The sequence below is a fragment of the Bombina bombina genome, chromosome 6 (genome assembly GCF_027579735.1).
Source record: "Bombina bombina isolate aBomBom1 chromosome 6, aBomBom1.pri, whole genome shotgun sequence".
NCBI classification, from domain to species: Eukaryota; Metazoa; Chordata; class Amphibia; order Anura; family Bombinatoridae; genus Bombina; species Bombina bombina.
The window spans coordinates 795,403,796-795,418,001 of NC_069504.1; the positions used below are offsets into that span (position 1 = coordinate 795,403,796).

At 36.3% G+C, this 14,206-nt stretch overlaps 1 protein-coding gene across 1 annotated transcript in view; it reads left to right on the forward strand.

The window, feature by feature from the left end:
- Positions 1-2,605: 2,605 nt before the first annotated feature.
- The window catches only part of LOC128664631 (zinc metalloproteinase-disintegrin-like VLAIP-A), a 56,680-nt gene continuing 45,079 nt past the window's right edge, over positions 2,606-14,206 (forward strand). The window contains exons 1-2 of the mRNA XM_053719446.1: positions 2,606-2,730; positions 10,716-10,794. Of these exons, the coding sequence (XP_053575421.1) occupies positions 2,606-2,730; positions 10,716-10,794 (204 nt within the window). The remainder of the gene's footprint in view (positions 2,731-10,715; positions 10,795-14,206) is intronic.

Here is a 14,206-nt window from a genome sequence, read left to right on the forward strand (position 1 = left end):
TTTAGAGAGTCCCAGTTCAGAATGCTACACAGAGATTACCTGACTCCCCGCAGGACATCTAAATGGAATTCTATGGTAGTGAATGAGTGTAGCAAATGTAGACTGACGGACCCTGATTTCCTTCACTATTTTCTTATGTGTCCGAGGATTGGACAGTTTTGGGGACGCATTGCTTATTGGATCAACAAGACCTTGTTGACCAGAGTCGAAATTGGAATAGAACAGGTATGCTTTTTGAATTGGGGAGAGCAGAACCCCAAAATGAACCCCTTACTAACGACAGTAATACTAGTCGCAAGAAAAGTTATACTGAAGGTCTGGACTGACAAAACAGCGCCCTCCTTTGTGACGTTTAGACACAGCCTCTTTAGGCAGCTTCTCATAGAACAAATAGACACTAAGATGGACACTAACAAGCGCCTAAAACACTTTTTGAACAAATGGCGGGTTTATATAGCTACACTGAGTATTGAAAACCAGAGGCGGATCTTGACACCCTTTGCTCATACTGAACTCATGCTAACAGCCTCCCTGAGGGGTGAATGGGGATTGTTATACCAACAAATAGGCGATGGAAAGGGAGGGAGGGATTAAGACATAACAAGGTGCTTTCCTGTGTTTTTTTTTTTTTTCTTTTCTTTCCCCACCATCATCGAGGCCGGAGGGGTGACCACAACAGTGTCACTAAAAGACATACTATTGTCAACAGTGGACTCATACTAAAAGATTCTGTTTGTTATTATTTATAAAGTTAAATGAGGAGGAGGTATATTATAACCACCAATGAAGCTCAGTCACTAAAAACACAGAAAATTGTATGCTAAGTGAGACAATTCCTTGCTAAGTACTGACGCATGATGTTATGGAATCTATTGTCCTCACCAATGATAAACTCCTAATTGTGTAATCTTTCTGTAGATTTTGTTGTAAACCTTACTGATTGGTACACTTGAAATTGCAATGTTTGTAACATGTATTTCACCTCGTATATCCTCAATAAAAAGTTAATATTAAAAAAAAAAAAAAGTTAGCAAAAATATTTAGCTCTTTAGGGTTATGAACCTCTAACCTTAAGGTTCCCAGTCAAGAGAGTTACCACTAGGGTAACAGAGTATACTGGCTTCAAAAGGAAAAAAGATATACTTAAAATTAAAATATTTAAAAACAATTGTTACAATAAAGGAAATTTTATAAGAATAATTTTGCAAAATAAGAACAAATAAATGAATGACAATGTCCGTGAGACTGCGTGAGGGAGGAGAAAAGTCAGGTACGTCAGGGCTGAGTGTCGGAAGAAGATGGAGAAAGGAGGAGTGGTTAACTACGCTAAAAGTAATGTTGTTACAGATACAGAGGTCTTAAGCTTTAAGGTAAGGCGGGAAGGAGGCAACGGTGGGAAAGAGGGAAGTGAGAAGGGAGCGTGAGCGTCCAAAATGGACGAAAAAGAAACAGTGAAGGAAAAATTATATTAGAATATAGAAATATCTGAAAGATAATGGAAAAAATTTACACAACCAACGAAAATAGTAATCGAAAAGAGGGGAAACAAAACATAAAATAAAACGCAAAAGAAAAATGTAAACTAAAAATAAAGAAAAAAATAAAGAAAAGATAATAGAAAGGAAAATGAAAATTTAAATAATAAATATAAGGGAAAAACTATATAGAAAAATTATAGAAAACTAACAAATATTTATTAAACTGCAGAGCAAACTTTGTGAATACTTATCTTCTTGAGCAGCAAAAAGAAAGAGGACAGTTTGGATCTTATTGGTCATTATTTGGATATGTTAATGACTCTGATTGGTCTTTTTTGTCACTGTCCACTCAAAATGTTATCTCATTGATCACCATTTTTCTGGCAGTTTGTTCTCTGTTTTATTTCTAATGTATTATGTTGTTTTACCATTACTTTTAAATGCTGTCCTGAGCAGTAAAGAGAAGGATTAAGCAAAATATGAGTCTCTGGTCTTGTAATAAAATCAGCAGCATCTTACTACTTGGACTTAAGGGGTAGTTCAAGTAGACCTACTACAGCTGAGACCTATTAACACCCTCACATCCCTTGTTGTTTGATTTATTCCTATCCTATCCTGTCCATGAGTCAAACAACAAGGGATGTGAGGGTGGTAATGCTACAAGAACTGATAGCAGGAAGAGGACCTAAATCTGTAAAGAAGCAATGTATGTATTGGTAAATGCAGCCCTACCCCAAAATAACATTATAACAAACACACATCTGTCTTTTTTATTAACTCCTATATGTTATCCCTTAAATGCATTTCAGACCGACATGCGTCTTACATTTGCAAAATGGTAGCATGCAAAATAATTCACGGTAAACTATCAATGACTAAACATAGATTTTTTATAACTAAAATAAATCTCTTTATGTCTATGAGCATTTTGTTAGATACCAAAATTATTGACATAGATGGTGCTTATCATCAAGCCAAAGTAACAACCCTTTTTGCCAAAACACACAAGAAATAAAATAGAAATCTTCATATACACATATGCAAACAAACACAATGTAATTTTTTTCTGGGACAATCAAACCTTTATGATTCATAGTATTGTTGAAATTGTTTGTTTAAGTGAGGTGATGGGTATAAAAACTGGGATGTTCACAGTAGCAATTGTAGACTCAGAAGAAACCTTCTACATTTACAATGATAATGCTGAGATCTGCGCTGCTTCTTGCTGGACTACTGAACCTCCAGGTTTTAGGTAAGTAGCTTTTTTATGTAACATTTTTTTTAAAAAATTATGAAATAAGAAATTAAAAATTCTAAAGAGCCTATGGAGAAAAATGATTTCTTGAGCATAAATACATCTCTAGAAAATCTATCTATCTATCTATATATTTGTGTGTGTGCTGTCATATGTGTGTATTTTTTTTACACTTAGGAATACCAAATAAACCTTTAAAAACAATCAAAATTACCTTGAGTACAATCTAACTAACATTCCCATTAAATTGCCTTATTCTTTACACACCATTCCAATCTAGCTACAACAAGAGCTTTGAAAAGTATCTTATCATGGAGAGAAGCAAACTATTTGGATTTCCTATTTCCAAACTTAGCTTTTTCTGCATTTCCAAACACTTAACAAACTTAGAAGCATTACTGCATTAGCCAATGGCAAAGCCATACATCACAAAAACTTGTGCCACCGTTTTTATCAGGGTTGCTGGAGGGTAAGAATAAGGATAGATGTCAGCAATTATTAAAATTAGTTTTTCTAAGTTGCAGAAACTGCAAAAAAAGAATTGTCTATCACTAATTATAAAACAAAAATATGAAAGCGCAGTGATAATTAGTTTGTGTCTTTTCTTTTATTCATACTCTATTACGCATTATTTTTATAAAATCAATTGTTTTTGTTCATGCACACACACATATTCCTTTAGAAACACTCGAACCGAGCAGGTATATCCTTTAAATAAACATAGAGCTAGCAGTGGCTAAATGAATAAAGCCCAATATTAAAGGTCTATTCTGGTACAGTGAGCTCTATGTGTCATCTGTAAAGATATTGGCTGTTACGACATGATATTTTTTGATAACCAATAACAACTACAATTTGCAACGTCTTCGGACAAATACCAATCTAATCAAGAGGGTAGGATTTGTATGAAGATAAATATGCAGTATTATTGTCGGCGCAAACCCCCTCTGAAGAAGCATTAATGTGAAATGCATATCAGGAGAATTTGCACAGGAGTTGAGTCACCCTTTTTTTAATTAGCTTACTGAGCAGTTTATAATTTATGAAAACTTTAATATCAAGAAGTTACAAATAATTGTAGTAATATCCATATGTGCCTAGTGGTATAATATATATGTAAAACCAGTTATATATTTTAAAACTATTAAATGAAAAAGCCCAAGAAAGTGATAACATGGTTAAACCTGACACTTCAGTCTGCCAAAAGTAGTGACAAACCTGGTAACCTGGTGATAGAGGAATCTGAGGATTCAATATGACCTTAAAAAGTGGAATGACATCTTATATCACTCATACAAAGTACAGATAAGTGCAAGCATGAGGGGAAATACTATTAATTTAGATGGTACCTCACACCTATTATTACCTCACATGCAAAAACCAACAACTCTACACTGTGTTGCAGAGGCTGTGGATCAAAAGGCACCTACCTACATATGTGGTGGGAATGCCTAGAGATAGCTGCTATTTGGAACAGATTCTTTGCCTACCTAAGCAGAATTTTAAATAAGACCTTAACTCTAACGGCCCCACAAGCCTTATTACATGAAAGAATCCATACGTTTAACACTCATATTAACCAGTTTATTAAACTAACATGCACTGCTACAAGACTCTGTATAGCAAGACACTGGAAGGAGAGAGCTCCCACGTGGGAGGAAATAGTGGATATAATATCACTCATTTATAAGATCTCAGAACAGACGGAATTGCTCCAAGACACTACAGAATATGGTTTTATTGGATTTTACATGATAACAAATAACTCGGGTCCTTTAGAAGATTACTTTTAGAATTAGAGGTAGATTTATCAAATGTAGGGAGGACATGATCACTGTCGGCATTTAGTGAAATGCTTGTGCAATGCCGCCCTGTGCAAATTTGCGGCCAATCGGCCGCTTTGCCGGGGGTGTCAATCATCCTGATTGGGATGATTGCTGTCCGCCACCACAGAGGTGGTGAATGAGTTAAGGAGCAGTGATCTTACAACCGCTGCTTCTTAACTTAAGTTTCAGCTGGACCTGAAACTTCAGGGGTAGATTGCGGCATCCGCTGCTTGATAAATCTACCCCTATATATATCGGTATGACCTTAGGTATGGAGGATAGTATACTTTTTAGAGGTCAGGATATAACTTAGAAGCAGAAACTTTTTTCAATAGAATTACACAGAAGACCACCTAATGAGTGATACAACGAGGCGACATCTCTTCTCTTTTTTCATTTCTCTTTTCCCTCTTTTTCTTCTTCTCCCACTTAATTTAGATTTGTGTCAACATACTTTATGTTATTTGCATCTATGAAAAATATGTACTCAGTAGGACATTTATAGTTTTGTTTTTGTGATCTGTTCTGAATGGGTTGTAACAATTACAGCCATCATACAGGTAACATCCTAAATTTCCACTGAAAAAGACATTGTAATATCTTCAAAATATCATATATGTTTTGCTAACTCTTGTCTATTTTTGTTACTTGACACACTTAAAACTTAATAAAAAATATTTAATCATAAATGAAAAAGCCCCTTGAATAGAAAGCTCTCATATTACCAGAATAGATCTTTAATATAACACACACTGCTCAATCTATGTTTATTTAAATGATATATCTGCTTGGTTTAAGTGTTTTTTAATGGAATGTGTGTGTGCATGACCAAAAAGAATTGATTTGATAAAAATAATGCGTAATAGAGCATGAATAAAAGAAAAGACACAAACTAATTATCATGTTTTTGATTTATAATTAGACAAAAAAACTTTTTTGCAGTTTCTGCAATTTAGAAAAAACTAAGTATCTTTTTTGCCCTAATTCCATAATATGAGCTAGATTAAGAGTACTCAAAAAAGGTGCCATTACTCATTTATTTATTGATAACAGTAACTGAGAAAATCAAAAGGACATTATTTACGTTTAATGTATTTTGCAGCCCCCTATTGTGAAAACTAGAGTATTTACATGATGATTACAAATATTACCTGTTATAAATTGGCAGAGGTGGTGGTACTCAGTACTGATGAGTACCCCCACAAAAAAGCCCAGCATACATATACATATGTACAGTATATGTATGTATCTCTATGTTAAAGTCCTTTGCAGTTCTTTTTTTTCTAACACTTTAAACCTCATACCTTAGAGTCCTTATATTTTTTTTAAACCATTTTTATTAGACAGTGTTATTATGAGTATTACTGTGCTTTTTAATGTATTTTTGATGTGTTTTGTGCCATGTTTTTGTCTTGCACAACAGTTAACCAGAGCTCTGAAGTTGTGCTATCCTAATTCAATTGCCCTCAAGTGAAGCCATTTACTTTCAACTTGTAATACATGCGCTACTTCTGACACGTGCCAAGAGCCGCAATAAACCCCTTTTTGCTTGCGCACTACTGTTAGCACACATGGGCAGGCTGGACTGGGAATAAAAAGCAACACTGGAAAATATGAAGACCAGCCCTATGTTCCGTTGAGATGGTAGAATGCACATGCCCCATTTTTCCCAAAGGGAATTACTGGGACACTCCTTCCCCAATATTTTTTTCAGAATTAAAGTATATTACTTTGTATTAAAAAAAAATGTTAGAATGATGCTATATATCAATCCTACAACCCAATTGCATCAATTAATCACCCCTTTAAATTGTGGCTTTCCAGCCCCAGGTGCTGCAGCCCACCGGGAAATCTCCTGGTAGGCCAATCTGGCACAGCAACATGGGCGTTCCATGGGCATATATGAAATTATCTTTCAAATCCCAGTGTTAAAACATTTTCGTACTACAGTTCTTACCGTTTTCTTTTTCCTACCAGTTAAAAAGGTTTCACCAAAATACTCAAAACACTAATTATTCTGAAAAGAAAACATGCATATGAAAATTACAGCAGATTTATGGTACAATGCACTAAAAACAGTGTAATTTGTTTTGAATTAAGCATAATATTCATGTTTTAAAACACGCCAGTTTCCCCCTCTGTGCTTCACTCTACACTGTGAACTTTTACCTAGCAGAGAGCTCTCATTATTTGTATGGGGTATAGACCCTTTTTTATAGAATTCCATGGGGGCTGCCTCTGCAAGTGTTGGTGTGGAAAACCACATCTTGACCAGCTAATTTTTTAGAATCGGAGCCTTAGGCCCCTATTTAAGAAAGTCTGGCGGACCTGATCCGACAGTGCGGATCAGGTCCGCCAGACCTCGCTGAATACGGCGAGAAATACGGTCGCCGTATTCAGCATTGCACCAGCAGCTCAAAAGAGCTGCTGGTGCAACGCCGCCCCCTGCAGACTCGCGGCCAATGGGCCGCCAGCAGGGGGGTGTCAATCAACCCGATCTTACTCGATCGGGTTGATTTCCAGCGATGTCTGTCTGCCTGCTCAGAGCAGGCGGGCAGGTTATTGAGCAGCGGTCTTTGTGACCGCTGCTTCATAACTGCTGTTTCTGGCGAGCCTGCAGGCTCGCCAGAAACACGGGGCATCAAGCTCCATACGGAGCTTGATAGATAGGCCCCTTAGTATTGTTGTAATTAATTAAAATTAGCATGCTCACATACAATATATAAACACACAGGCACATAAGAAAAACAGATATGTTCCACAAAGGCTCCTTAGGGTATGAATGTGTAGGACCCTAGAGAAAGGGGCAAATAAAACTAGTGGTCCAACAATAACTACTAGGAATCTGTTCCCAATTCCTTACCCTTTTGTCCCTCTCTCACTACCCAGGATTAGCCTCACAGGCTTTTGTACTACTTACCAGACAGTATTTAATTCATCATCTATATTAGCAAAATCATAGAATCAATGCTGCCTATGACTGGCTACTGTGGTTGTTTATAACAAATGTTTAGGTCCCTAATCAATTTGTTAATGACAATTGTGTTTGTAATCCCTTCATATCCCTATAAACCCATAGCTTATTCATTTGCTTGTTATCAACCAAGTGTAATTTTAGAACTTAAAGTTAATGAAACTCATGATTCAGCTAGAGCATACAATTTAAGCAATGTTTCACTTTACTTCTATATCACATTTGCTTGGCTCTATTTGTGTCCTTTGCTGAAGAGCACACCTAAGTAGGCTCAGGTTCAGCAATGTGCTTCTGGGAGTTAGCTGCTTATTGGTGACTGCACACATATGCCTCTTGTCACTGGCTCACCCAATGTGTTCAGCTAGCTCTCATTGCTGCTCCTTCAACAAAAGATATTATGTGGTAGATTTACCAAGCAGCGGATGCTGCAATCTACCCCCGATGTTTCCAGCTCGCCGGAAACTTAAGTTAAGAAGCAGCTGATGATTGCGGCCAATTGGCCACGAATGTGCAGGGGGCAGCATTACACAAGCATTTCACCGAAATGCTTGTGGAATGTTAAATGCTGACAGCGTATGACACGATTCTCTTCCATGAATCCTGTCTGCCCGGCATTTGATAAATCGGCCACCAAATGTCTGAAGCAAATTTGGTAATATAACTAAATTAAAAAGTTGTTTAAAATTGAATGCTCTGTCTAAATCATGGAAGAAAAAGTCACGTTAATCATTCTAGTATAAATCATTTGCGCTCAAGCGATCACGTGTACTTTCAACTCTTAATATGAGTGGTAAACTCGATGAGCAAAAAACCTGCAATATCACTCGGGCACAACCGTTTGCGCTCCACTCGTAATCTAGCCCTAAATGTTTTAAGGACAAATTACATTTTGTGTTCAACTTCACGTCACTTTAGCTTTTTAACAATCTATGCAACTCTCTGACCCATATTGTAATAAATGGGTCTTTATGAACCATTATATTTTTTGATTCACAGTCTCCAAAAATAAGTTTGGCTTTTTTATTTATATTATTATGTATTTCTCTTTTAGCATTTCATCAGGTGGTCTTTCCAAGAAAACTTCATGTCCAGCACAAGAGGGATACACAGGTACTTCCTACCATTTAAATACAATACAACATTTTTCCTGCAATAAGAACTTATGTCTCCCAACAGTTATCTTTCTGGCCAAACAGTAACCACAATATGTTCAAGAACCATGTCTCTTCTTCAGGTGTAATGAGAAATACAAAATCAGCAGCACTATATAAAACATTTGAAACCTTATTCCAAAACTGGAAGAATTTACAAAGACAACATTTTGGGCACCAAGCCCTTAGTCATGTCATGTATAGATATCCTATAACACACACCTTTAAATAATCTGCCAGGTAATATAGACAACCCCATTTTAACCCTTACTTCACTTTAAGGGGTATTATTTCTCCTCAATACTCCCACGTAGTCATGTATATTGGAAACAAGTTCCAATCAATCTCCCTATTCATCCCCTTGGGTATAGGGAGTCTAAATTGTATATCCAAAAGGCTTCACGTATATATTTCAAAAATAGTTCCCTATTCCCAACCTGACTCATAGGTGGGATATGTTCAATTATTTGGAATCTTAGCTGAGAGATAGAATATTCAGCAGACAAAAAATGTTGGGCCACTGGCGCCTCATGATCATTCCTCCTAATAGATTACTTTTGCTGGACAATTCTGTCCCTCACCCTTTGTGTAGTTTCTCCTATGTAGATGACCCCACGCGGATATTACATTAAATAAAAAACATACGTGGGATTACATGTAAAAAAAACACAAATTCTTAACAACAACAAAAAAAACACACATGCTTAATATTCTCTTCAAACAAGTCTTGATGGTGGAGAAACATGCATAAACACAAATGTCTCATAATATTATGTTTTAGTTGTTTTTTTTAAGACATTTTTGCTTATGTCCGTTTTTCATCTTGTGGTACTTTACTTGGGAGTAAATATTATTTTCCTGTTTTGTGTGGCTATCATAAAAATAAAGGTATCAAACACGTTTTTCCTAGACTGTAAGAAAAAGCACAGGCTAAGCATCCAACCACATCACCATTTTTATTTATTTTTTTTCTTTCCATTTTCTTTGTCTCGGTCTTCAAAGAGCAATTATGCAGATGTTGTGCAATATGAATTGCAGTTGAATGGAAAGACTTTGATTTTACATCTTGAAAAGACAGAGTAAGTGAAATATGAAATATTTATTGTATAACATACTACTTTTTCACTTATGTAGATTATTAGAATTAAAAGTCCCACATAGTAGAAAATATTTTTATTATTAATTGCACTTTAATTACTTTTCCTGTAATTTACCTCTGAAAATTAAACTGTGCTTTTCTGCTGCACCCAATGACACTGGGGTTCATATATCATGCTAAAGTATAGTACAGTTTGTCTTATCATCCTATATGCTACACACTAACTGCTTAAATCAGTGCAGGAGTTCATTTAAACCTGGGAAAGCAAAGGACAAGGTAACACACTCAAGAGGGTTTACACAAGGTGTATACCTGGATAAATTATAAATGGGCTAATTTTTTTTATAACAAGTTTTTAATTTTGTCAGGTTCAAATAGACATTTTTAAATTAAATTTGCCCTCTTTACTTAGTTGAATGCAGATTGTAACCCATTATGATTAAATTAAGAAGTAATATACTGTTTCCTTTTTTCATTGTCCTTGGATACAGCATTTGGAGAAGAGAGGCGCCTTTATATTTTAAGAAATTGCTCTATATTATTACAATATTTTATTTTTTAACACATTTATTTCTTTACAATGTATTACATTATACAGAGTTAAACCCATAGTAAAAGAAAGGAATTTGTTAAAAAAAAATATTGTATCAAAATAGTGGTTTGTTTTACACTAGAATGTCTCTTCACATTGGAAAATAAAATTTGAGTTTTCCTATTTTTTACACTTGATTATGCTTTGTCTTTGTAAATGACCATATAAGATGTATATATTCTAATCTTGTGTATACTACAGGGCTGTCATCAGAAAAACTGGAAAATAAGTTTTTTTTTATTTTACATAAATATGCAAATTAGCACTGAAAGAAAATAATATCCTTTTACAGATACATTCTGTAATATTGACAAAGACATATTTTTTTTGTTTCCCACAGAGATTTGGTATCTGATAGTTACTCAGAGACTCACTACCTCCCAAATGGTGCACCAATAACAATCATCTCTGACAATAAGGTAACGCAGGTTTTACAATCTAGAGATCATAACACTAACAATCTAGTTTTCATAGGGTTACAGAGTAAAGAACCATTGGCCAGATTACTGCATAATACACCAGATGTAGAATTTAGTAAAAACAAATGGATAATTAAGAACACAAAAAGTGTGTAGATACTTAAACTGATGGTAATCTTTCCCCTTTGTATAAAGAGATCTGGAATGTTAGCGTTATTTTAGATGGAGCATAATTAATCAGCTGTAATGCAGATGTGCTATTATTTACTTTTTAATGTAGCATTGAAATTCAAGTCTACCACTCTGGCCGCTCACTTGAAAAGTAATTTTTTTTTGGTGAGCTAATGGTTTGAACTGTTCACCAATCTGCACTCTTTGTGTTTAGCTCAATTAACCAGAGGTCAGATCTCTGGTTAACTAAAAAAAAGTTGCCCCAATTGCCCCCCAAATAAAGAGTACAGTAGTTTAATATTACATAAAAATATTAGCATTAGTGAGGTGATGTGGGGTGTTATTAAAAAACGGCACTGGAAGTGCCTTTATATTGCGGTCTATGGGAACTGTGTTTTTACTGTAAATATATATGTATATGCTTATATACAGTACATATATATTAATGCGTGACTATGTGTATATACACATATAAACACATAAATATATATGCATATACGCAAATACATATATATTTCTATTTTGCTGCCCAGTACTGCGCAAATTGTCCCCTGCACTGCCCTAGGTGCTTTGCTGTGTCTCACGGCATAAGAATGAGGCTCCCATTGGAGCCCATAGAAAGGCGCTCTCATGAGTGCAAGGCTTCCAGGCAATGTAAACATGAGGTTGCGTTCGCATTGCGCCTAACTTGTATTACCAGCGCACATTTACATGCCCTGATATGACTGAGTGGCGCGCAAATATTGCACTCGCAAAAGCACAATTTTGTGCCCCACTCGTAATCTAGGCCTAAATAAGTAGCACTCATTTTGAACCATCGTTTGTAAATAAGTAGGGCAACACTCAAAACAAATCCAATACAATCCGGGACACCTGAAAAATTAAGGACAGACTTCCCAAATTTGAGACTGCTCATGAAAAATCTGGACGTCTGATTACCTTAACCCCTTAAGCCAATATAATGTATATATACGTTGTGCAGTACTTTGCTTATCGTACCATACAACATATATATATATACGTTGGAGCTGCTGTTAAGTTACAGCCAAGAGCTGGAGTTCCTGAGCTCCAGGCATCTGCATGGATATGGAACCGTAGCACGATTGGTGCTCCAGGTCCATATGAAGGCAGGTGCCAGATTGCTACAGACGGTGACACTGTGTGTGTCATCATCTGTAACAATCATCTGCTGGTGCCAGCAGGAGGTATGGAAGGGAATCCGGTAGCCGTGTGGGCGGTCCAGCAGTGGAGGGAAGGGGAGGAAGTGGGATGGGGAGCTACACTACAGAAAAAAAGTTGGGGTGGGGAGTCCCTAAATAATTATATCATGGGGAAGGACCACTACACTACAGAATTAAAAAAAAAAAAAAAAAGAAAATATATACAGGTAGCCCTCAGTTTACGCCGGGGTTAGGTTCCAGAAGGAATGGTTGTAAATTGAAAATGTTGTAAATTAAAACCCAGTTTATAATGTAAGTCAATAGGAAGTGAGGGAGTTAGGTTCCAGGCCCCTCTCAAAATTGTCATAAGTAACATCAAATACATTATTTTTAAAGCTTTGAAATGAAGACTTTAAATGCTAAACAGCATTATAAACCTAATAATATAGATTGTATCAACATCAAACTAAGTTTAATGAAGGAAAACATTTGCTAAACATCAACTAATAAAATAATTACGCAACATATTGTATCATCATCAAACTAAGATTAATGAACAAAAACGTTTTTTTACTTGCATTTTTCTGCAAACAGTTCTCTGCATTGTTAGCATGTTAGATAATATTGGGTCTGCACCTATTCTATGCATTTCAATCTGCAGTGATTAATAGGCAGTTAGGCACCCTCACCTCAAGCAGCTGGACAGGAAGATAAAAGGGAAGTGGCTGCTAGATCTTGTTGCTTGATAGGTCTGGTCTGCTCTGTGTACACAGATCATTTTCAGTCTGCTAAGCTTGCATTACTTTGCTGCAACACAAGCGGACAGCTCCACCTACTGGCTATTTTAATTAGTTCACTGCTTTCCAATGTTTTTCCGTCTGTCACATGACTGAAAAAAAGGTTGTTATTCTGAAATAGCGCAAATTGAACCTGCGTAAACCGAGGGCCACCTGTATTTAGATATTTTATAGGTACTGGCAGACAGATGCCAGTACCTAAGATGGCAGACACTAGTTATAGGGGAAGGGTTAGAGAGCTGTTTGGGTGGGATCAGGGAGGTTGAAGGGTAAGGTAGAATCCTATACTTCAGAAAATAGAAAAAAATATATATATTTTTTAAAATGCCTTAAACCTTCATATTGGCAGGCTGTCTGTCAGTACCTAGATGGTGGTGACCAGTGAGGAGGGGAAGAGAGCTGTTTGGGAAGGATCAGGTAGGGATCAGGGGGTGGGAAAGTAAAATTAACCTTATAAGCTAACTGATTAACCCCTTCACTGCAGGGAATAATATAAGTGTGGTGCGCTGCTGCAATTAGCAGCATTCTAATTACCAAAAAGCAATGACAAAGTCATGTATGTCTGCAATTTCTGAACAAAGGGGATCCCAGAGGAGCTTTTACAGTCATTTGTGGCATGATTGCACAAGCAGTATGTAAATAATATTAGTTTTATTTTCTATGATCGCATTTGGCAGTGAAATGGTTGGTGGCATGAAATATACCAAAATAGGGCTAGATCAATACCTTGGGTTGTCTACTTACACACACACACATATATATATATAGTTTTGACAGGTAAAAAAAAAGCTATGCTCTATTTATGTTTAAATGGAGTGACAGCAAAAATGCTTAACATTCTCCAGTAGTTTTTCTCTGAAAGTCCCAGTAGTGAAGGGGTTAATTAGCCACTGTCTGTAATAGTACTAGCTGTGCAGAGTATACTGCACAAAGCAATGAAGAAAACAGTTTTCTGTTTACATTAGCAGAAATAAAGTGAAGGGACTTAAAATAATGAAGCAGAAGCTGCCTCCCTGCCCTGATAGATGTGCTCTGTAGTTGATTACAATTCCTGCACAGTCTGGGTTACCTTGGCAACAAACTAGTTTCTTCAGTGAGGGCAGCTGAAACTTACATTACTTCACTGCTCCCTGACAAGTTGTTTTATCTCCCTAAACTAACTTTCCCATATTAGTTATTTCTGCTAAAGTTAGGCAGAAAACTGCTGCCTTCTATGGTGTACAGCATATACTGTGCACAGCTTGTACTGCCACAGCAAGTGGTGCCTGCTAGATGAGTAGGTTG